This window comes from Microcaecilia unicolor, chromosome 2, assembly GCF_901765095.1.
Source record: "Microcaecilia unicolor chromosome 2, aMicUni1.1, whole genome shotgun sequence".
NCBI lineage: Eukaryota > Metazoa > Chordata > Amphibia > Gymnophiona > Siphonopidae > Microcaecilia > Microcaecilia unicolor.
The window spans coordinates 349,827,312-349,853,119 of NC_044032.1; the positions used below are offsets into that span (position 1 = coordinate 349,827,312).

At 42.9% G+C, this 25,808-nt stretch overlaps 2 protein-coding genes across 4 annotated transcripts in view; one reads left to right on the forward strand and one right to left on the reverse strand.

Moving 5' to 3' along the window:
• TMOD1 (tropomodulin 1) overlaps positions 1–22,077 on the forward strand; it is a 161,514-nt gene extending 139,437 nt beyond the window's left edge. Inside the window, exons 8-11 of one of the 3 annotated variants that reach the window (XM_030194454.1) lie at positions 2,225–2,368; positions 6,477–6,621; positions 13,685–13,749; positions 19,271–22,077. In XM_030194454.1, coding sequence (XP_030050314.1) covers positions 2,225–2,368; positions 6,477–6,621; positions 13,685–13,749 — 354 coding nt within the window. In that variant the 3' untranslated portion in view covers positions 19,271–22,077. The remainder of the gene's footprint in view (positions 1–2,224; positions 2,369–6,476; positions 6,622–13,684; positions 13,750–19,270) is intronic. The other 2 variants (XM_030194456.1, XM_030194455.1) reach the window with 2 other exon arrangements.
• A 479-nt stretch (positions 22,078–22,556) lies between these two features.
• The window catches only part of TSTD2 (thiosulfate sulfurtransferase like domain containing 2), a 66,370-nt gene continuing 63,118 nt past the window's right edge, over positions 22,557–25,808 (reverse strand). The window contains exon 9 of the mRNA XM_030194452.1: positions 22,557–23,186. Within this exon, the coding sequence (XP_030050312.1) occupies positions 22,957–23,186 (230 nt within the window). The 3' untranslated portion in view covers positions 22,557–22,956. The remainder of the gene's footprint in view (positions 23,187–25,808) is intronic.

The window sequence follows — 25,808 nt, forward strand, 5'->3', positions numbered from 1 at the left end:
ATCTGCAAACCTAGGGTGTCTAGGCTGCACTTCTGACCTGCTGTTTTTCCTGTGAGCTTCCTGCCTTCTGGCACCAGATCCTGCCAGAGGATTGGAGCAGTTTCTGAGTTTCTGGAAGAGAAGCCTAGAAGCAGGGGAGGAGTTGGACTTTTCTGAAGGGGTGTTATTAGTGGCAGTAGAACACTCCACTGAACAAGATTTAAACTCTGACTTTGCCACCAAATTCAGTCTTTGGAACCTCTCCCACCACTGACCATACCTGTCAAGGGAGAGCCCCATTCCTGCCAATACCTGCACTGGCCCCCAGTGAGAAAGAGAGCGAATCAGCCCGTCTATACCCAACCACTAGTGGCACTTGCAAGAGCAAGGATTCAAGGACTGGGGCAAGTGACAGATCCGAAAACTGGTGCTGGTACATTTTGAGGCATATTTTCAAAGCACTTAGCCTCCCAAAGTTCCATAGAAACCTATGGAACTTAGCCTCCCAAAGTGCTTTGAAAATATGCCTCATAGACATTTACTTTTTCAATGTAGTTTTGTACATAAATATTGGGTCTCAGTCTGGAACACCATTTCTGCTATTTTTAACATTCAAGGTCCTGTATGCTATAAATACCTTCTTTTTTTTTTTTAATCACTTTATTTTCAATATTCGAACAATTGGTTATTGCTGGGTACTTTACTTTCTCTTGCTCTTAAACCTCCCTGTTTACTAAGCCACGTAGCAATGCTGACACAGCCCGTTCAAAGTGAATGGGCTGTGTCGGCATTAGCGCACAGCAGCCGCTAGCGAGGCTAAGGGGCCCTTTTACTAAGCTACGTAAGCATCTACGTGCACCCAATGCTTGCCAACATGGAGTTACCGCCCAGCTACCGTGTGGCTCTTGCAGTAATTTCATTTCTGGCAGGTGTCTGATATGCGTGTCCGAAAAATCTGTTTTATTTTCAGACATGCATATTGGACGCGCGCCAAGTGGCATTTGACACGCATAGGTCATTACCGCCCGGTTACCGCGTGAGACTTTACCGCTAGGTCAATGGCTGGCGGTTCTTAAGATGGAGAATGTCTTTATAAAATGGCTCTCAGTATCACAAGATATAAAGACACAGATCTGTGTCTTAGGGTTGGAAAAGAGGAAGTGAAAGTGTTGAAATTGGCACTATTAAGCAATCTTTGAGAGGAGGGGCAGGTGGGCACCTGACCGGCGGTTAAGTATGATTCACTGATTAAGCAAGATTAGAAAAAAAAAGTCCCTGTCCATAGACTTGTATGTGGACCAGATACTATATAAGAAGTGGGAATCCGAGGAATCTTCGGAAGATTTCCCCAACGCATCTGAGGGAGCAGAGCTCTGGCCAGTTGGATCCAGAATCTGTCCATTGAATGTACCACAATAAACCTTGACTTTGGTAAGAATAAAAAGACTATTTCTGTTACTAAGCTGTTTTCTGTCTTTGTTTCAATTTATTCTCTATCTGTCTTCTATTTTACAAAATAACACACACACATAAGTAAGATTTCTCCCTGAAACAGTTTTATAGATATTATATAGATTTTATGTGGGAACATAAATGGCCCAAGATTCACTTAGATCCAAATAGACAGAAAGCTGTGGTCATGGGAATAAGATTTGAACTGCGCCTTCTGATGCCTCCCCAGCACCGATACCCATGGGAAGGGGTGTCATTGGAATTCAGGGAGACGGTTAAAAAGATCTTAGAAGAACAAACCCTCTATACACCTCCGTGTGGAAGGATCCCCTGGGGGTCTAGAGAGGGGTAGATTAAAAACACCAGGTAAATGTATCTGCCTGTCTGAAAATCGCCCATGCTTTCCCTGATGAAAGTGTAGTGTGCATGTGGATCAACAGCATACACAGCTTCCTGCAGGACACTGCCCGAGGTTATGGGAGGCAGCAGTGTGTGTCCTTTCACTTTTTCAAAACTGCATGCTATGGTTTGCAGAAAGTACCTGCAGAGAAAAACAAATACAGATCTCTATGGGTACTCTTTCCCTAGACAATTTTCAAAGGTTTCGATAGTCCCAGACTTTGCAACTTCTTTCATATATATTCCATGGTTTGGGAAGGTCAAATGCCATTAAAGGAATTAATTTATTCTTGCATCTTACACAAATGATGCAGGTAGCAAAGTGTCTCTCGGGTAATAATATCTCCTCCTATAAGTATATTTTTTGCTGCATAGCTCTCTTGTGTTTTTACAGGCTCTAGCAGATATGCTAAAAGTCAATGGTACACTGACAAGTCTGAATGTGGAATCTAATTTCATCAGTGGTTCTGGCATATTGGCTTTGATTGAAGCGCTTCAATATAATACATCACTAATAGAATTAAAAATTGACAATCAGGTAAGAAGTGTAGAAAAACTGGCTTATCAGTGCATTAAGTTTGGCTTTCTGTACTAGATTTTTTTAAATAATTGAAACTATCGTGGCTCAGTACTGAAGCTTGAAACAGTACTGTTAGCCGTACCTCACTGGTGGGTAAATTAATGGTATCTGAAACAATAAAGGAAGAGCAGATTACAGGATCATGTCTTTTGCTTTCTTCTGAATATGGACAAGAAACATTCATTCCGTTATTTAGGCTCCTCCCCTCTAAACAAACTTGAGTTGAGAGTGAGCACTAAATCAGGATCTATTTCTATTTTTTCCCACACAATGAAAGTTGGAAAGAACCATACAAAAGGGGGCACCCCGACATAATAGCCATACAAAAAAAAAACCCACAACAAAACAACCCAAGACAAAATAGACTCTTAATCAAGCTGGATTATGTTTTCAAGCAGATTTATGATTCTCACTAGATACCAAGTGTGGATAGTGAAGTCAAGCCGTAGGCAGGTGCCAGGACTTTCAAGTGACAAGCCGTGGACTTTCTCAGTAATTTATGGCTCCTCCACTTCTTTGTACCCTGCAAATTTGTACCATTCAAAAATAAATCTATTTCATCAGGCCCTTTTGTCGGGAGTCTATTTTGTCAGGGACTTTTATGTCGGGAACTTTTTTTGTTTGGAACTTTTTTGTCTGGTTTCTTTTGACCAGGTGCCACAAAAGGGACTAAGAATGCCTGTCTGTCTCTGTCTGTCTAACTGTCCATCTCTCTGTCTGGGGGCAAAATAACTCTCTGAAATTTATCAGATTGGTATGAAACTTGGCAGGAGGGAAAAAAAATGATAAAAAGACACAAGTTTGAAAATGGACCCAATTGGGCTGTGGGTTCCAGATAAATAAGTCCCCCCCCCCAAAAAAAAAAATCCCAGTGCATTTCTATAGGAGAAGGAATTTCAGCTTCTGTGACATCAAAATCTTAATGATGGGATGGAACTAAACATGTGGGAAAAACATGTAAAAAACACTGAGGGCCCTGTTTACAAAGGCGTGCTAGTGTTCTTTAACGCGTGCTAAAACTTAGCATGCGCTGTGTAGGCACCCATAGGAATATTGTGGGTATCTACACAGTTAGTACGTGCTAAAGAACGCTAGCACACCTTTGTAAACAGGGCCCTGAGTTTGAAAAGGTCCAAATCAGACTAGGGTTCCAGAGAAATAACCTCCCCCCCCCCCCCCCCCCCAAATATGACCCAATGCATTTCTGTGGGAAAGGAGCTTGAGCTTCTGTAGCATAGAAACTGATAGAGTGAAAGGAAACAGTTAAAAAAGCAGAGCAAGGCAGTTTACAAGATGGAATTCCTTACTCTTCCAAACCTCCAAACTACCGTTACTCTCCTCATTCCTGTAAACTACCCCCTTACAATTGCCCCCAAACTGCCCCACAGCATAAAAACTACCACCCCACATCTATCATACTGTCCCACAAAGTGTTCTAGCTCAAAATACTACCCTCCACAACTGCCACACCACCCTGCAAACTTCTCCATCCCTCAAAACTACCCCCTTCAACTGTCCCACCAGCCCTCAAAGTTCCCTATCCCCCAAAACTAACCTCTACAACTGCCCCACACCTAAAAACTACCCCCTGTCACATGCCACTTATGCCCTATACCCAAAACTTTCCCCTGCGACTGTCACATCACCACCAAACTACCCCACCATTAAAACTATCCCCTGTAAACTGTCACATTGCAAAAACCTATTTCTCCAACTGCCACACCAACCTGCAAACTGTTCACCCCAAAAACCACCCCCTGTAACTGCCCATCTATACAGTCCTTGCAGAGGTTCTGTCTCATACACTTAGCTAGACTGTCAGCTAAACCATAGTATAGAACATCACTGTGAAGACTCAGAATTCTTGAATCAAATCTTCTTTGATGCAATCAAACAAAGGAAATATGACTTACAGTTTGTAGTGGTGAACAAGAGTCTCTGCCTTGCAAAACTGGGAATCTGTTCTCTACCAGCTAAGCTTTAGTAAACAGGGGGGCTAGAGTGCATAAATACATCAGCTTCCAACATAATATGACAAACAGAGCACTGCCCACATTTTCTGCCCTTCCCAGGGTGTCTTGAAGGCCATACGTCATTGGGACTTAATAAGTCTCTTAAATTGCAGTTACGTTGGTAAGAAAAAAGAAGTTTGTTTTTTTGCAAAAACTTCATGAACCTGTAATAACTCAAAATGCTTCCTAATGACTTTACTTAGCCTACAGGAAGTAGCATTATGTTTCATCACAAATGGCATAATGTCTTCTTCTGCTTGTGTTGCTTTATTTATTTATTTATTTATTCATTCATTCATTTATTTATTTGTTGCATTTGTATCTCACATTTTCCCACCTATTTGCAGGCTCAGTGTGGCTTACATTATGCCGTAATGGCGATCGCCATTTCCGGAATGAGAAATACAAAGTGGTATTGCATTAAAGTTCATAAGTGACCGAGTAGATTAAGCAGTCAAGTATAGAGAATTCATGTTCGGAATGAGAAATAAAGTGGTATTGCGTTAATGTTCATTTGTGACAAAGTAACTGAAGCAGTCAAGTATAGAGAGTTCGGTTTATACTGCAAAAATTCATCTCTTGGATTATATAAAGCTCTTTTAGCCGCTCATTTCTCCAATTTCTCAGGGTAGCTCATTGTATAAATTTCTGATTCAATAATGCTGATTTATTTTTAAAGAAATCATGTGAAGAACATGTCCGACGATAATGCAAAAATTGAGCACAAGGAATATTATCCTTGATATATGGAGGGTGCATACTAGAGAAGTACAGTACAGAGTTCCTGTCTGTAGGTTTAGAAAATACTGTAGTAGAGAGACCATCTAATTCTTTTTTCACTAATACATCCAAAAAAGCTATTTCAGTTGGGTCAAAAGAGACTTCAAATTTAATAGTAGCATGGCAGGCATTTAAATATTTTAAAAAACTTGTCGAAATGCAACAATAGCTTGCCATACTACTATAACATTTGAAGTCTCTTTTTTTTTCCCCCCTTATTCAGCTGTAAAACACAGAACAGTGCCCAATTTTCCACTAAGGATAACACAAACAAAAAATCCCAAAGTCACTGGTAAAAATACCAACAGTACTATCAAAAACCAGGACAATTGCTACCAAATCTTCTTTCTTTTTTACTTATTTTTCAAAGACATTTTTAGGAAGAATGAGGGTACTCTTCCTAAAAATATCTTTGAAAAATAAGTGAAAAAGAAAGAAGATTTGGTAGCAATTGTCCTGGTTTTTGATAGTACAATTTTCCACTACAGCAGAAAGAGCAAGTGATATTCCAGTTAACTTCCCTTGGAAGGCAATAGCATGCCACGGGGAGGGGCAGGTGCCCGCTTAAGAAGTCTTTCTTTCTTTCTTTCTTTCTTTCTTTCTTTCTTTCTTTCTTTCTTTCTTTCTTTCTTTCTTTCTTTCTTTCTTTCTTTCTTTCTCTCTCCCCACCCCCCCACAGTCACCTACCATTCTGAGCAGTTTCACTCATAATAAAATACAAATACAAACAAGAGATAAGACATACGTGGAACTGAAAACAAAAGTAAGCATCTCTCCCAGTGTGCAGTATAAATCTGCAGAGCACTAGGCAATTAAAACAGCTGAGATGAGCTGTGAACACAGGCAGGGGAGACACCAGCAACAGGAAAACTACATTAGCGAGGCACCAGGCCCACTACACCTCCAGCTACAGTCTCCTGCTGACAGGATTGGACAGCCTAGGAGGAAGGTAAGGGGCTGGAGATAGTGTGTGTTGGTGGGAAGGGTAGCCCAATGTAAACACTGGTCCCTAGGTGCCAGAACCCACAGTACACCTCTGCTGGAAGCAAAGAACCAGCATCCACCAGAGGTGTGTTTGACGCTCACATAATATATCCATATGGAGGGTGGCTATGCACCCCTGTTCAGTGTATCAGAGCAATCAGAGGGGAGCTTCTTTGCTCATCGCTATCTGAACCTGAAAGTAAATATGTGGATTTATTGACCTCTATCATGTATAAGTGAACTACTTTGAGTAATAGTGATCTCTGTTAATTATGGTCTTAATTTAATAGAGTCAGCCACTAGGCAACAAGGTAGAAATGGAGATTGCAAGCATGCTGGAAAAGAACAGCTCCCTTTTGAAATTTGGCTATCATTTTACTCAACAAGGTCCAAGGCTTCGAGCATCGAATGCTATGATGAACAACAATGACCTTGGTAAGTTAGCTCAAAAACTGTACTTGCTGCTTAATCAGATTTTGATGCAACACATTTCTTGGTGTATTTTCTATTAGATTATCATTGAAATTAGAACTCCAAAAAGAAGCTTTCTTTGACACAATGCAAGTACTCGGCGAACGTTAGCAGTAAATTTGAGAGACTGAGATCATACTCCACATGACACCCTGGCTTAGGAGTGAGGTTCATTCTGTCAGGGTATGCACCACACTCTGTGTTGGATTCTATGATATCTCCAGTTTGTTACAATTCCTTCTAATTGATTAAGTGCTTCATATGATAGTAAAGACATTGGCGGTCGGTGGCCCCAACTGTTTGGGGACGCTAAAGGGGGCAGGGTTAGGGGTGGGGCTTGCATCGATAATTGTCTGACAACACACAGAAAAAAAATAAATAAAAGTAAAATAGTCATAATTAATACATTTTTAGCAATTCAACATCAGATCCTCCAAAATATTATAAAACCATGTCTGATGTTATGACAAACAAACTAAAATTGATGTCACCTTAGTAAGGCCAACACACAATCTCTCCACTGCAAAACACTATACACAAACTTGTGCAAAAACACACTCAGAACCTTACCAAACCATAACAGCACTAATTCCAAGGACAGGACGAGCTACAACCGTATGTGTGGAAAGGCAGAACTGTAATTACTCCGGGCTCTAAAACACCAATACACTACCTAGTGAAAAAAACAAAACCAAAAGGGCTGCAAATACTACACGCTAGCAGAATACTGCATCTTGATCACACATGAAAAACACATGACAACAGATATGACACAAGGAACTAGAAATCAAAAGATATGAAGGCAAAATACTGAACTGGAAAGTTACCTCAAGAAGTCAGACTCTGCATGCAGCAATACCAGAGAAATTGAAACTTACATACAAAATATCACAGATGCACATTTCTAAAAGCTGACATATTCCAATTAATAAATTCTGAATAAAATACTTTTTTCTACCTTTGTTGTCTGAGAATTTAGTTTTTTTATTCGCTTTGGTCCCAGTGTCTTCTGTTTTATGGTGTCTTCTTTCAATTTGATATTTTTTTACTCACCATGTCCACCATCCTCCTGTGTCCTTACGCGTTCTGTCTACCATCTGTAGCCCTGTCCCTATCCTTCCTCCAGTTGCAGCATCTGCCCTCAAAGTGTTCCGATCCAGCCCTTAAATTCAGCAGTTTTCCTTCCATCCATAATCCAGCATTTCTCCTCACTCCCCTCCCCTCCATTAATGTGCATTTACTACTACTACTACTTACCTCTGTCTTCCTTCCCCTCCATCCATGTCCAGCATTTCTCCTCTCTTCCCTGCCCTCCACTCCATCCATGTCTCCTCTCTTCCCTCCCCTCCATCCATGTTCATCTCCTTCCTGTCTTCTCTCCCCTCCATTCGTCCATGCCCAGCAACTCTCCTCTCTCCCCTGCCCTCCCTTCCATTCATCAATCCATGTCCAGCAACTCTCCTCTCTTCCCTGCCCACTGCTCCATCCATATCTAGCAAATCTCCTCTCTCCCTTGGCCCCTCCATCCATCCATATCTAGCAATTCTCCTCTCTCCCATGTCCTCCCCTCCATGTCCAGTGATTTCCCTTCTTTCCCCTGTCCTCCCCTACCATCCATGTCCAACGATTCTCCTTTGCCCCTGCTCTGTCCTCCCCTCCATGTCCGGTGACTTGTCCCATCCCCCCTTTTCAGCCCCCGAGTTCGAGGTGTAACTCAGCCCCACCTGCCTGTCCTCAGCTCCCCGACAGCCCTGCTTTAACCCCACCCCGATGTTACCACTTTTCCCTGCAGGGGAGGGGGGATGCATTTTCTAAGGGATTTTCCTACAGCTAAACACCCAGTTACCTATGGAATTCCTTTGAAAATTGTCTCCTAACCAGTGGCGTAGCCACAGGTGGGCCAGGGTGGGCCCACCCACTTAGGGCTCAGGCCCACCCAACAGTAGCACATGTTTAGCAGTAGCTGATGGGGATTCCAAGCTCTACCAGCTGAAGACTTCCCCCTGATGGTAATGAAAATGGTTTGCGCCACGGTACTGGCACCTGCGAATGCTCTGTTTTCAGCGCATGCCTGCTGCAGACTGCCAAGGTGGAGAGAAGCATTTTCCCACCAGCTTAGATATTTTTTGGGGGAGGGGGAGAACACTTGGTGCCCACCCACTTCTTGCCTAGGCCCACCCAAAATTTGCTGTCTGGCTACACCCCTGCTCCTAACAGGATGAATGTTTGTGGTTTTAAGTCTGTAGTAAGCATAATGTCATCAAACTTGCTTTACTGGCTTTCAGAACGTGTCTTTTGCAGACTGATGCTTTCTGCCCTTAATATAAATGTGCTTCTACCCTAGCTTTCTCAGTCATGACAGAAGTATGCAGTCTAGGATCTGTTGCACACAAGATCTGTGTCATTTTAGATACTCTACAACAGCATGCAGGACGCTTACAAGAGCCACAGGAAAAATATGATCTGCTTATTCCATGAACTGGAACAAGAAGCTGCCACCAGATGGAACATGATGGTCTTTCATGTGCCACAGAGATGTCTTCAACAAAATGCAGTGTGTCTTATTCACAAAAGAATGTTCCCCCATTCTGTGTCTATGGAAAAATAAACGTCCTCATTGAATAGGGCCCAAAGAGTAGCTAACCAGCATTCTATGTAGAGGCCAACTGAATTTCGTTTTCTTTTGAGGCTGTAGAGCCAAAATGAAACCAAAATCCAGATTCTCCCAGTGCATTTTCAGATAAAACCAAAACTCATCCCCCAAACCAAAAATGGGCTTCATGGCCCCCTGCCCACCCCCCACACGCAATACCAAACGCTGCTGTTACCGCCACTGCCCTACCCTGGGGCCCTGGTGGTCTAATGTCCTCGTTGGGACAGGAGCAATCCCCAGTTGCTCCTGCTCATGCTGGCTTCACAGTCAAAATGATTACCAAGGCTTCTTGTGGCAGTTCTTGTGGCAGCCATTTTGCGATTGGACACTTGATCATGTATTCAAGTTAAATACACAGAAAACATGTGGAAATGGGGGGGGGGGGGATGGAAGCACATATCCATGCCTATTCTTTTGCACCTAAATTTGAGCCTCGCTACAACTTTTTACATATAACATTTTTACAAGACTCATATTTAGGTGTAGAATAAGAGTGTTTTCATCATCTGACACTTTCAGGCTTATTTTTGAAAGAGAAGGACGCCCATCTTTTGACACAAATCGGAAGATGGGTATCCTTCTCACAGGGTCGCCCAAATTGGCATAATCGAAAGCTGGTTTTGGGCGTCCCCAACTGCTTTCCATCGCAGGGATGACCAAAGTTCCCGGGGACATATTGGAGGCATAGTGAAGGCGGGACTTTGGCGTCCTCGACCCATAATGGAAAAAAAGGGCATCCCTAACGAGCACTTGGACGACTTTACCTGGTCCAGTTTTTCTTACGACCAAGGCACAAAAGGTGCCCGAACTGACCAGATGACCACCGGAGGGAATTGGGGATGACCTCCCCTTACTCCCCCAGAACTTTAAAAATATTTTGTGCCAGCCTCTATGCCAGCCTCAAATGTCATACTCAGGTCCATCACAGCAGTATGCAGGTCCCTGGAGCAGTTTTAGTAGGTGCAGTGCACTTCAGGCAGGCGGACCCAGGCCCATACCCCCCCTACCTGTTACACTTGTTTTGGTAAATGTGAGCCCTCCAAAGCCCACCACAAACCCACTGTACCCACATCTAGGTGCCCCCCTTCACCCGTAAGGGCTATGGTAGTGGTGTACAGTTGTGGGTAGTGGGTTTTGGGGGGGCTCAGCACACAAGGTAAGGGAGCTGTGTACCTGGGAGCTTTTTCTGAAGTCCACTGCAGTGCCCCCTAGGGTGCCCGGTTGGTGTCCTGGCATGTCAGGGGGACCCGTGCACTACAAATGCTGGCTCCTCCCACGACCAAAGGACTTGCATTTGGTCGTTTCTGAGATGGGCGTCCTTAGTTTCCATTATCGCAGAAAATCAGAAATGACCAAGTCTAGGGACGACCTAAATGTCACGATTTGGGCATCCCCGACCGTATTATCAAAACTAAAGATGGACGCCCATCTTGTTTCAATAATACGGGTTTCCCTTCCCCTTCGCCGGGACGTCCTGCGAGGACGTCCTCAGGAAAACTTGGGTACCCCTTTCGATTATGCCCCTCCATATCACACACGGAAAGCTAAATGTACTCAAATTATACACGTGGAAAACTTGTGCGGCAAACTGAGCAAAGATATTTACATGTAAAATAGCACACATCACATAATGCACAATGAATATACACAGAAAACTTGTGCACAAAGGTGATGAAAATTCAAAAACTGCGACAGTTCATCAAATAGCACGTATTACAGTTGGGTTGAAAAGAAAGTGTGATTTCCCCTCACAGGGAGGGAAAGCACAGATAAGAAAGAGAACTTGGACTCAGTTAGGCGCAGCCAGTAAATTACCTTTATTGGTATCTCACAGAGCCAAATATAAATAATAGTTCTCTCCCTGGAGCAGGTTGTCAGTCAGCAGTGCACATCCTGAATAACAAAAAACTGCTCAGCTAATACTGCCCCGGACATCACATATATACTGTTGCAAGTTACATTTCTCATAAATCATGTGATTTCCCCTAAACTAGAAATCAGAAACTAGCCTATACCATATATGGATATTCCTGTATTATATCACTCTCTTCTGATGTGTTTGCACGTGAACGGTCGGTGGCCATTGGCTAATTAGCTTATGAGTTCTGTGTCAGTTCTGCGTGCACAGCCAGAACAATACCCTTGTGTCCTCTCTCTAGAGTTCTTCAAAGAGGGTTCAGAACACATAGGGAGAGGGAGAGAATTCCAATAGTGAGGGGCCATAAAGAAGAAAGCACGGTGATGTGTGAACTCGAGCTGTGCTACTTTGGGACTGGGAAGAACAAGGCAATGATCATTTAAAGAGTGAAGAGATCTAGCTGGAGAGTAGGGTATAGACAAAGATGCAGAGAAGGTAAGAGTGAGGAGTTTATATTTAATGCATTGTTGAATAAGTAACCAATGCAGCTTCTAAAGTAAAGGGGAAACACAATCAAATTTGTGGGTGTGACAAATGAGTTTAATAACTGTATTCTGAATTGTTTGAATTTTTTTGAGATTAGATTGGGAACAACCAAGATACACAATATTGCAATTATCAAGTCTGGTGGTAAGGAGAGACAGAATAAATAAGAGTGTGAAAAGTAGGCCGATCAAAATAGTGGCGAACAGTACGTAACTGACGGAGAATCAAAAAAACAACTTTACAAAGGTTTGAAATCTGAGGAGCAAAGTACAAGAACTGGGAATCAAGAACTACGCCAAGGTAAAGAAAAGAGGTTGCTGGGTTAATAATAGTACCAAGAGGAATGGAATCACCACCCGTAAACGAGCATGCTAAAGTGGCAGATTAAGGTGAGGAAAATGCTGTTCCTCTGCCCCTAAATATGAGCCTCATGAAAATTTATGTACAAGAAGGTGTAGCGAGACTCATATTTAGGCACAAAAGAACAGACTCGCATGTGTGCTGGCACACCTCCCTCCCATTTGCTGCAAGCTTTTCATGCATATAACTTGAATACCTTTTTTTGAATACGTGATGAAATGTCCATGTGATGAACTGGCTTGGTGATGAAGTATCAGGTCCATACACCACATAACATACATTACAGCTCTAATCTACATTGATAACTACCCCCTTAAATCTTTATTTTATGGGCCATAAAACCTCTGAATATATGTGTGTAAAGTTAATTTTGATGTATTAAAAAATGTTATGCATATCGAGTTTTATAGCATTTAATTTTTGAAATGAAACAAAATCTGAAAAAATAAATTAATCTGAAAACAAAACAAAACTTTTTCCTGAACACCCCTAACACAATGGTAGAGGGGAGATGCATGAGAGGGAAAAAACCTGGAAGCCATTCATATGCGCAAGTAATGATCTGGGGCCATTTAAAGATAACAGGATGGTATCTACTTATTTTATAAGGGGGTCTTTTGCTAAGCCACGGTAGCGTTTTCAGCTAACGGTAGACATCAGCTGGCAGTAAATGATGGAGGGCTCAGCCAGCGAATCACTTTAGCTATTGAGGATTAGCATCTCCTCCAGCCATTCATCTGGTGCTGCAATTTTGGAGGATGTCTGAGCCCAAAGTTGAGGGGGCCCAGGCTTCCGAGGTCCTCCATGCCTATTCTACTGCTCCCAGGCCTACAACCACCACCCGCCTCAACCTTCATACCTGTTCAGTTGTAGCTGCAGTAGGTTGACACAATAAAATATTTTCAAACCTGTGTATTTCTTTGTTCCATTTTTATTCTTTTATTTAGGTTTATTTTCATTTCTAAGTTAATTCGTATTCTTCTACTGCTACTACTTATCATTTTTATAGTGCTACTAGATGTACGCACACATAATGCATCTCCCCCTATCCTTTTCCTCCTCCAGCTCTCTTCCGGAATCCTTCTCTTCTCAAACTTTCCAGCTTCATGCTGATAAAGAAAGCAATGCACCACAGCGCTTTCTGATCAAGCACATGGGAAGGCACAGCTGGGTCCCACCCACACAGCAATAGGAAGTGCGTGTCAAAGTGTGCCTTGCCATGCACTTAAGAAAACTCTGTAGCACCATAGCTTTCCTTATCTGCATGATGCTAGAAGGTTTGGGAGGGATTCCAGAAAGGAGGAGGATGAAAAGGTGAGGAGATACTGCACCAGGTTAGGGGGGGGGGAGGGGGGACACAGGGTGGCACTGACTCTGCAAGCATTTTTCTTGCAATAGCCTGAAATTTGGAAAACAGCATTTAACAATAGTTTCTGGAGCATGCAACTCAGGTCTATTTATATAATTTTAAAAGAGTGAATGTGCTGGGTTAAAGATAATGCTGCCTCATTTTTGTCAGTGTGTCTGTGCCCATCTTTTTTTTCCCACTAGAACCAGGGATTTTGTCAGACTTGTTTGCAAATGTTTTCTGATCTGGTTCTTGTTTGCAGCTCGTGTGCAGCGATGCGATGGCCCGTGGCATAACATCTCAGCCCTACAACTGGAAGATGTATAAGTACAGAGAGCACTTTTTATATTTCCTGTAGCTCTGCAAGCTCTGCTCTGCAGGCAGTGCTCTCTGCTGCCACCTCCTGGTTCTATACAAGCTGTGTTTCCTTTTTTCTATATTTTCTTTTACCCCAGTTGCTTGACAGTGGTCTTGGGGGATATTTTTTCTCTCTCTATGGCTTCTTTATTTCATTACTGTTTCTAAGCTTCAGCCACAGCCATTTTAAAAGTATTTATAATGCATAAGTTTTTCCTTACAGAGGAGTAGCCTAGTGGTTAGTGCAGTGGACTTTGATCCTGGGGAACTGAGTTCAATTCCCACTGCAGCTCCTTGTGACTCTGGACAAGTCAACAGCAATACAGTTGGATTGTCTACCCTGTAGTGGTTTTATTATTTGCTATTTTTAGTAGCACAAAGTTCCTCTTATATTAGCAGCCATAACTGATTGGTGTTGTCAGTGTGTATCCGCAATTAAAATGGTGCTTGTCAATCTTTTTGTGGCTCCGATCCCATAATAGTGGCCAAATAAAACTGTGTGACCCCTCCTGGTGGTGCAGCATAGTAACATAGTAAGTGATGGCAGATAAAGACCTGTACGGTCCATCCAGTCTGCCCAACAAGATATTGTACTTGATATGCAATACTTTATATATACTTGAGTTTGATTTGTACTTGCCATTCTCAGGACACAGACCGTAGAAGTCTGCCCAGCACTCTTCTTGTACTAAATGTTCTGAAGCTAACGTTGAAGCCCCTTAAAATTTACACTCAAGCCCATGCCTATCCAGTCACGCTTGATGCACCTTTGGAGAGCCCACCCAGGTCGTGTCTGGGAAGCTCTGAATGAAAGACAAATAAAGGGAAGCTGCTTTGAAATGCTCTGTTATTGCCGTGGAAAGAAAGAAAGAAATACTTATAAACTAGCAGACCAGAAACGTAGAAGTAAATTATAGGCATCATGTTGGATTTCTGCTGGGCCAATCACATGGCAGGGAGCAAGTGTGAATGCAAACTCGAAGCCCAAATGTAATGCCAAGTAAAAGGTATTCAGCACTAGCCAGAAAAAAAAGGTCACCAGGTAAGGCTCCACATTAGGCAGGACTATGTGAAACACACAAATATTTCAACAAGTTAAAGATCTGAAAGTAAATCTCAGTGGACCTAGCAGATAGCAAAATGAAAAAAAACTTCCTAAGTTAGGGTGCCATAATACTGGAAATATTTTAATTACAGTATAAAATCAGACCAGGCACATTGAACATAAAGTAATAATAGTCTTTTATTCAGTTATGCATACCTATGTTTTGTCTTCAGAAAGACAGCTTTATCTTCATCAGCTCACTATTTCATTTCATTTACATTTGCTGTGCTCAGTTTCTCTTTATACAAAGATACTGAGTAGGGTCTGGCACATAAATACTCTGATTGCACCAACCAGTACATATTTGTGACCTAGCATCACACCCAGCAGAAGTCAGGAAATGTCTGTGAATTGGATTCTCCCACCACTAGCCAAGCAGGAGGGGCCCCCAGCAGCATTGGGCAGCACTCTATAGAGATGCCTTAGGCCAATTATCACAACCCCTATATGGTCCTTGCTATAGAATACCTCTGTATATAAGATACCAATGATAAACTTCCTTATTTAATCTGTAGCACACTCATGTGCTTCTCTTATCTGGTCACTTTTCCTTTCCCCCACCTTATCCCATCCAGCCACTTCATCTAATAGAATATAACAGCATTATTATTGAAACATGATACTTAGAATTAAATCTCAAGTGAGAATCACATCTCCAAATTAAAGAGATTTTCCAGCCAATTATAAGCTTGAGTTACCCTGGAAATGTCCTACAGTGATCATACACGAATCCTATGTGGCCCCAACAGAGACTGAGCCAGGGGTTCTAGCACCCCTCTGCAGACTAGAAATTAATACCCCCCCCCCCCCCCCCCAGGTTGCCACTTGGTACTCTTTCTTTGCTACATGGTGCAGAAAGGAACTCTGCGGCAAGCCTTTGCAGTCCCCAGGTTTGCAAGACTTGCACCACAGTTGCATCCTGCATCGCAAGTCTTAAAGCCAAACCCCGTGATATTCAGCCAGCGGCAGGCAGTTCGGTTAGCTGCCAGTGGTGGCGTTGACCCTAGATATTCAATACTGGGCCGTTTCCAGTGATCGGCATTGAATATCGGGGGAGTTGCTGGCTCTAACTTAACTGGCTATGTGAATATTCAGTGCTGGCTGGTTAAGTTAATAGCAGGCAAAGACAGAACTGCTATTTATGTGGTTCAATTTGCCCGCTAAATTTAGCCAGCCAGAGCTTGAATATTTGAGACATAGCCAGTTATTGGCTAGCTGCTAAGCACTAATGTTCATCTGAGATATCTAGCTCTCTCACACTGAATATTTATTATTATTATTTATTTGTGACATTTATATACCACATTATCCCATACAAATCTGAGTTCAATGTGGTTTACAATAAACAGTATAGGATACGTAACAAAGAATAATGCATAACAAAGTAATTTGTTGTAAGAATCCAATTTTACAATAAACATACTGGGATAGCTATGGATGCTTAACATTTAGAAAATCTGTGATGAATTATCAATAGAAATCAAACAAAATAAAACATGGAAAAGAAAATAAGATGATACCTTTTTTATTGGACATAACTTAATACATTTCTTGATTAGCTTTCGAAGGTTGCCCTTCTTCCTCAGATCGGAAATAAGCAAATGTGCTAGCTGACAGTGTATATAAGTGAAAACATTCAAGCATTACTATGACAGTCTGACAGGGTGGGAGGATGGGGGTGGGTCCCAACAGAAAGGACTTAACAAGGATCTGGGGTTCCTAGCCCATTATAAACCATAAAGCTGTATGTCTCTGTTGATCACCCTCCCCTCACCTATCCACACCCACCCTGTTAGAATATCAATGATATGCTTTGATGTCCCCATGCATACTTACTACCCACCCCCCTCCTCCCACCCTGTCAGACTGTCATAGTAATGCTTGAATGTTTTCACTTATATACACTGTCAGCTAGCACATTTGCTTATTTCCGATCTGAGGAAGAAGGGCAACCTTCAAAAGCTAATCAAGAAATGTATTAAGTTACTGTATGTCCAATAAAAAAGGTATCATCTTATTTTCTTTTCCATGTTTTATTTTGTTTGATTTCTATTGATAACCTTAAGAGTGGACTAACACGGCTACCACACTCCTCTACTTGTGATGAATTAGAAATTGTACATGACGCAAAGAGAAAGTTAATGGTAAATAGAGTAATAACCAATTCAGGTAATAATTAATTGTTTGAGATATGGTTGTTCTTTGCGAGGGTTTGTTTGAATAGGAAAGATTTGAGGATTTTGCAGAATCCAGTACATTCCTATATATATCTTATTTTGGGTGGTAATGAGTTCCACCATTTGGTTCCTAGGTAAGTGAAGTCTGCAGCGTGGACAGTTTTGTAGATCACTTTTTTTGCAATTTGGGAAGTGTAGTCTGACAGTTTCTTGCCTCATATTTAGTGTTTCTTTGAGGTAAGTTATATAGTCTGGAGCAGTGCCATTTAGTATTTGAAAGATAAAGGTACATAATTTAAAGGTGATTCTCACTTTGATGGGAAGCCAGTGTAATTTGATTAATAAAGGGAGGCACTTTCAAAACGAGAGATTTTATATATGAACCTGGCTGCAGTGTTTTGAGCTGTTTGGAGTTTTTTTCAACAGGTACTCCTTATAAATGGCATTATAATAATCGAATTGGGATAATGTTAATGATTGTACCAATAATCTGAATGTTTCTGATGGAAATAGGGTCTGATCCTTTTTAGTTTCCAAAGAGACCTAGAAGATTTTGTGATTACTGAGGAAACTTGAGTATCAAATGTTTGTCTATAATTATACCTAGAATTTTCAGATTATTGTCAATGGGAAATGAAGTGTTGTCAATTGTGAAACTGTTGTAGTCGATTTGGTCAAATAGGTTGGTTATGACCATGAATTGGAAAAGGTACAGCGAAGGGCGACGAAAATGATAGTGGGGATGGGACGACTTTCCTATGAAGAGAGGCTGAGAAGGCTAGGGCTTTTCAGCTTGGAGAAGAGACGGCTGAGGGGAGATATGATAGAAGTGTATAAAATACTGAGTGGAATGGATCGGGTGGATGTGAAGTGACTGTTCACGCTATCCAAAAATACTAGGACTAGAGGGCATGAGTTGAAGCTACAGTGTGGTAAATTTAAAACGAATCGGAGAAAATTTTTCTTCACCCAACGTGTAATTAGACTCTGGAATTCGTTGCCGGAGAACGTGGTACGGGCGGTTAGCTTGACGGAGTTTAAAAAGGGGTTAGATAGATTCCTAAAGGACAAGTCCATAGACCGCTATTAAATGGACTTGGAAAAATTCCGCATTTTTAGGTATAACTTGTCTGGAATGTTTTTACGTTTGGGGAGCGTGCCAGGTGCCCTTGACCTGGATTGGCCACTGTCGGTGACAGGATGCTGGGCTAGATGGACCTTTGGTCTTTCCCAGTATGGCACTACTTATGTACTTATGTACTTTATTTAGCTTTAGTTTGGATTCTGAGGCCCAAGTTTCCATCAAATTTAAGCCAAGTTTTGCCTTTTGTAAGATGTCTTGAATGTTCTTTTTGAAGGTTATGTATATGGTAACATCGTCAGCATATATTTATTTATTGGGATTTATTAACCGCTTTTATGAAGAGATTCACCCAAGGCATTGTACAGCAGGCACAGTTTAACATAAAACTTACAATTTTTGTTAATAGCATAACAATAGTAAACCATATATGAATGTTTTGAATCCTGCTAATTCTAGTCTGGTACCTAGTGGTGACATCATTACATTAAACAGAATGGGTGATAGTGGAGAGCCCTGAGGGACGCCACAGTCCGGTGACCAAGAAGAATATTAACGCTTAGGCTAAGCGCTATTTAACCAGCCAGGAGCTGTTCCTGGCTGATTAAATAGCGCTGAATATTAGGCCCAGTCATACTGTATGGTGCAGACAAGTCGGCATAATAGAGGCAAATAGAGCAGTGACTGCAGCAGCATTTGGTACTCCTGAAACATCAGCGACCCCTTGCCATGCATATCATATTGCGCTGGCCCTTTTACAGCCACACTGGTAAAGTCAACTGTTCCCCTTCTCCTGTTCCCTCAAAACACAAACATCATTCTGTGTGAGTTGAACCCTGTTACTAGGAAATTGTCACAAACCAATTCACATCCATTTCCAGTACCCTGCTGCTAAATCACAGACCTGCTCGCCCTGCACTATCTCCCTACTTGCTTATCCTGGATGAAGGGAGATGTAGGGTCTGAACAGTGCATGTGCATCATCTTTAAATAATTCTTATGCTGATCAAATTGAAGATATCACAGCAGCAAATAATTTGGATTTTTCTAGGATCAATATAGCTACTACTACAATTACAGACAGTGACATCCTTTGCCTGAAATTTTCTTCTGCATTTTCCTTTCTAGTGAGGAAGAGGAGGCTTGCAGACTTGGATGGGCCGATCTATCCCAAGTGTCGGAGTGGGGTGTAGTCCACCTTCGCCCCACCCCTCCTTCCAGAAGGTGAAGCCAGAGCCTGGGAACAAGACCACCTTTCATTGATAGTTTGTGCCACATTGTGGAATCCTAAAAGGCAAAAGGGGCTGCACAATATATTTGTTGTGGCTTTACTTCCGTTTTGCATCGTCATTGCACACTAAAAGATTTTTAACTCATCTAGTGCATTTTAGTTGATATGGCCAAGGAAGTTTTTCAGAGAGACAAAAGCCTCAACCCTGTTGGTTACAGATGTTAACCAGTCTCGCTGTGGATCGAATTTACCCTAACAGATTTATCTCCTGTATGCTTTTTAAGATTCATACAGGATGTAGTTTGTAAGAAAAACAAGAGGCTATTCGACACAATTTTAGGAGGATAAAAAAAATTTTTATTTATACAATTTGCCCACAAATACATTTTTCAACTTAGCAGATTTTACAAACATCTCCATGGTATACTTTAAGGTCTTGTGGATCACAGGTGCAGATCTTTGCTGAGCTATTTGCTATGAGATTTTTCAATCTCTGGTTATCGCTCAGGACTCTGACCATTTTGCCCATCTACTAAAAATAAAATTTAGGTAGAACATTATACATGTTTTACAGTTTCCTAGTAATGATGGTGAACGACAGAAAATTCAATACTTAAGATTCAAAATGTAAAAGAAACTAAAAACTGTGAAAAGCTGAACACACGGATGGTCTCCATTTTGCTAAGGACACTCTTCATGCACCAACCACTGAAATTGTCAAAGACAATCTTTTAGGAAGAATCGGTTTCCATTGACCTTTCTTCTTCCTCTGTATACCACGCACGGGTGTGTTATCACAAGTCTTCAGGAATGTTGTTATATGCAGCCTGTTTCTAAGTAAGGAACAAAGGTGTGAAACAATAGCTTTTTGTGTAGTATGAGGATAGTTCCCACTTCAGACAGGTTTAAATATTCAGCAGATCACATGTATTGCTCTCTGCTGATTATTTCTGGTGTAAGTCTATAATTTTGCATTGCAATGGGAAACAGAAAATTTGACACTGAAGTGTTAACAGTGGTCATTTTTTTTTTTTAAATAGGAAGGCATGGGCAATGTGTAACATATGTGCATGTGTGTTTGCCCTGTAAAAGTTTCAGACACCAATTCATTTAACCAAAGAGGTCTATAGATCATGGAGCTTCCTTTTAAAAACAAGTCCGCACAGAAGCAAATTGCTTTGCTACAGGAAGAATTGTTTTTCCACCACCACCCCTCCTCCTTGTAGTGGTGCTATTGAATGATGAGCTGTTATTTCTTAACCACTTCATGTATTCCTTTGGAAGCACCTGCACAAATTGTCATGCCAATAAAGTTTCAAAATCTGATATTAAACACAGCATGATTTCAGAACCATTCTTACAGGTAAATGTATGTTAATTCAATTACACTTGTTAAAATCAGAATATATGAAAAGCTTATGAGGCCAAGTTCTATTAAAAAAAAAGTTTTAAAAAAAGAGATCCCGTTTCGTCTTCTGTATAAGTACAGAAGAAATGCAGGCAAGGTATCCACAACAGAAATCACTGGCTGTTTGGTGCAGTAGTACTGCAAATTTTTTTTTTCCTGTTTGGGGGGGGGGGGGGGGGGGGGGGGGGGGTGGAAATCAAATTTTGGCCTGCAACCACGGTGTGTGATGACAAAGAACACAAGTCACTACTACTGAATTCTACTTTGGTCATTGGGCAGACTGGCCCTTTGGCCCTCATCAGATGCATAGCCAGTGATTGTTCTCTCCTACAGCCTGGCCTTTTAGCCAGTCTGAAGTGATCACTAACTTCAATTACCATCTTCACCTCAGCTCTAGTCTCCCTTCCACCCTCACTGCCCTTCCAACCAGTCAAAATACAAGAGTGATCTGGCTGTCAAAAGAACAGAGGCAGGTGTATTGCATGCATCATCACTGCCTTCTAGTCATGTTTTGAAGGATGTAGGCATGCTGTCAGATGGTCCTGTTTGCCCAACAGAATGGTTGTTTTTCACCTTTCCAGAACTGTTTCATATGCTCCTTGGTGGCTAGTGATTTGTGCCAGGCAGTTCCCAACTACAGCTGAGGTTCAGAGTACCACTGAGGAGGTGGTATACGTAACATTATGAGGTCTAAACTGTATCCTGCTTGGGCATTGACCAAACGGCAGCTCTGATGAGATGGCAGCAGCCGAAAACCATGGCCACTGGAGGTTCCAAGACTTAGGTCAGTGTTTCCCAAGTCGGTCCTGGAGTACCCACTTGCCAGCAATTGAAACACAGCGAGGATGACAACAAATCCACTCAGTCAGTAAATGGTGCTATAAAACTTCAAAGTTATACACGACTCGACACGGGTCTGTGTTTCGGCCACCTGAAGCCGGGTAAGCGATAACAGAGGCAAGTGACCCTTTGATACGGTCACCAACTTTCTTCTGACTTAGCGTTTTGTGGTGCATAGAGTATTTAACATCTACATAAATACTTGACTCCTGATGCAGGCCAGGCGGCCGAAACACAGGCCCGTGTCGAGTCGTATATAACTTTGATTAAAGATTTATAGCACCATTTATTGAGTGGATTTGTTGTCATCCTCGCTGTGTTTTGATTGCTGCTTGAGTTGGTGTGCGAGGACTGGATCTTCTGTATCTCTATTTGTACTCACTTGCCAGTCAGGCAGGGGCGTATCTGCGTGGGGCCACAGGGGCCTGGGCCCCCGCAGATTTCGCCCTGGCCCCCCTCCCCGCCGTCAACCCTCCCCCGCTGCTTACTTTTGCTGGCGCCGAGGTCCGACCCGCAATCTCCGTTTTTCGTCTTCCTCCGTGGCCATGCTTCCAGGAAGTAACGCTGCAGTGCTGATTCGTTGAATCCAGTTCGGCGTCTGACGTCAGACGTCGAACTGGGGTCAACGAATCAGCACTGCAGCGTTACTTCCTGGAAGCATGGCCACGGAGGAAGACGAAAAACGGAGACTGCGGGTCGGGACCTCGGCGCCAGCAAAAGTAAGCAGCGGGGGAGGGTTGACGGCGGGGAGGGGGTGGAGAGAGGCGGCGGCGGGGGGGGGGGGAGGGAGGCAAAAATGTGCCCCCCCTCTCTGGCTCTGGCCCCCCCTACCGCCGGATTCCAGATACGCCCCTGCAGTCAGGTTTTCAGGATATCCACAACAAATATGCATGAAAGAAATTTGCATATAATGGAGGCAGACAAAGCAAATCAAACTCATGCATATTCAGTGTGGATATTCTGAAAACCTGACTGGCAAGGGGGTACTCCAGGACTGACCTTGGAAACACTGAGTTAGGTCACATGAGGGGATAATGAGCTAAAACTGGAAGGTACTGTAAAGCTGCATATTACAGCTGTCTGTTAAAAAGCCAAGTGGTACAGTAATAAGTCAAAAGGTTTTACAAAGTGTAATTATCAGAAATATAAATAAATAAAACTATCCGTGGCATCACTACTGCCTTTAGCATTATAAAGCAGATGATCTGATCTGCCTTTAAAACCATACTTGGCACAGAAAGTTCTTAGCTTGGCCTGTGCTTTCAGATCACATTTATAAAATCCAAATATTGTGCAGGCCTGTGCAAGGCTTCTCTGGCCAGAGGATGCCCTTCATTAAATGGGTTCAACTGGTACTTTCTGCCGCTTATTGGTGCACTCACATTCCTCCTTGAACATCTGTGGCGAAGGGCTTGAGGCCAGCTTCTGGTCTTTCTTCTGACACACTGAGCAGCAGGTTGTGAGGCCTCTCCCTTGACACATGGAACATGTCAGGACAAGCTGGCAGCAGTGCTGGGTGGAACAGAGTTTATACTGGTCCCACGCAACACCACAGTATTTACATTCTAAGGGAAAAAAAATCTTTGGTCACGATTGTAACACCACTTTCAGTTAAGACAAAGTAATTCATAAATTTAAACAGACATACGTATCCCTATGTATACAAACATAGGCACACGCTATCCACTGGTTCTCAACCCTGACCGGAAGACATACCTAATCCAGCAAGTTTCCAGAAAGTCTATAAGGAATATGCAGAGTCACAATGGTTATCCTGAAAAGCAAACTGGTGAGGTGTGTCTCCAGGACAATACAAAGTCCATCCTTATCCCAGGGCATCCCAATCCTGTCCTGAGGACCCTAAAGCCAGTTAGACTTTTAAAATATCCACAATGATTATGAATAAGATAAATTAGCATATTGACAACTGTGGACAGAATTAGCTCCAGTTCTGGGCTACGTCCGGCCATCGGCACTAAATATTGGGGGCTAATTTCAGTGGGACTGGCCACCAGAACTTATACGATCCTAAGAGACAGATATATAGGGGCCCTATATTCAGCAACAGCTCCTGGCCGGCTAAGCGCTAATATTCAGCATGAGATAGCCAGTTATCTCTGCTGAATATTAGCGCTTAGGGCCAGATACTATATATGCTGCCTAAAAAATCCGCATGGAACACATTTTCGACTAAGCGTATTCTATAAGATTTAAGCACAGTATATAGAATACGCTTAGTTGATATCATAGTGCCTAAATCTATACGCACCCATTTACACCAACGAAAACCTGGCATAAATCCTGGTGCGTAGATTTCCATGCACTCGCTCATTTTCTATAACTACGTGCGTAAATTTTAGAATGCTCAAGAAATGCCCATGTCCCTGCCCATAACCATGCCTCTTTTGAGCTGCATGCATTTATTTTGAATTGCGCACTTTAGAATTTAGGTGCAGTTCATTACAGAATGCGATTAGCGAGTTGTGTGCATAAATTGTAATTATTGCCAATTAGTGCTCATTATTGCTTGTTAAGTGTTGGTAAAAACGAATATTCAGTGCTAAACCAGCTAAGTAGCACTGTTAAGCTAGACCATTTAAATAGCAGGCCTATCTTTAACTGCTATTAACTTAACCAGCTAGTGCTCAATATTCAGTTAAGTTGCCGTGGCCAAAACTGAAACCGGATAGTCAATACAATGAATATCTGGGGGGTCAGGGCCACCAGCTGAATATCGGGGGGATAATGATTACATAGTAACATAGTAGATGACGGCAGAAAAAGACCTGCATGGTCCATCCAGTCTGCCCAACAAGATAAACTCTTTTTGTGTATACCCTACCTTGATTTGTACCTGTCCTGTTCAGGGCACAGACCATATAAGTCTGCCCAGCACTATCCCCACCTCCCAACCACCAGCCCCGCCTCCCACCACCGGCTCTGGCACAGACCGTATAAGTCTGCCCAGCACTATCCCCGCCTCCCAACCACCAGCCCCGCCTCCCACCACCGGCTCTGCCACCCAATCTCGGCTAAGCTCCTGAGGATCCATTCCTTCTGAACAGGATTCCTTTATGTTTATCCCACGCATGTTGGAATTCCATTACCGTTTTCTTTTCCACCACCTCCCGCGGGAGGGCATTCCAAGCATCCACCACTCTCTCCGTGAAAAAATACTTCCTGACATGTTTCTTGAGTCTGCAACAAGTTTGGTGCTTATAAGCTTGTTTTGCCGAACATCTTTATTGTTGTTTGAGAAGATCATAATAGAAGCATTTTGTGAAGGCAAGCGCATGGGGCAGAAGTGGACTGGACAAAAAGAATGTTCAACAAAACAGGCAAAACAAGCTTATAGGCAGTGACGTACCAAGGGGGAGCAGTGGGGGCAGTCCACCCCGGGTGCATGCTGCTGGGGGGGGGGGGGTGCCGCGCGTCTGTCGGCAATGCTTGTTCCCTGCTCCCTCTGCCCCGGAACGGGTTACTTCCTGTTCCGGGGCAGAGGGAGCAGGGAACGAGCGAAGCCGACAGGCGCACGGCACCCCCTCCCCGGCAGGTAAAGATGCACCCGGGGGGGGGGGGGGGGGTGTCGTTTCGCCGGGGGGAGGTGTCTGTCGTTTCGCCGCTGGGGGAGTGCCGCGCGTCTGTCGGCAACGTTCGTTCCCTGCTCCCTCTGCCCCGGAACAGGAAGTAACCCGTTCCGGGGCACAGGGAGCAGGGAACGAGCATTGCCGACAGACACGTGGCACCCCCCCCCCCCCAGCGGTTAAAGATGCACCCGGGGGGGGAGGTGTCCGTCACTTCGCTGGGGGGGGGGGGGTGCACTGCACCTGGGGGGGGGCGCATCGGCAATCCGTCCCAGGTGTCAGCCACCCTAGGAACGCCACTGCTTATAGGCACCATTCAAACTTGCTGCAGATAATCATTATATACTGTAGCTCTCTGCATTATTTATGAACATAACAGCTTTTGAAAGCTCTCTACTTTTTTTATATTGCTTATAGATGATCAAACACATTGTAAATAACTGATGTTTCGCATCTGCTTTCTGTGTAAGCATATCACAGAATGATAAAGAAAAGTTGGAGGTTTTTTAGACTAATAATTAAAAGTGGCAATATTAAGGTATCTCTGAGGTCTTTTCCTCCTTTATGATGATACGTTTCATGCATAATAAACACAACAGTGAA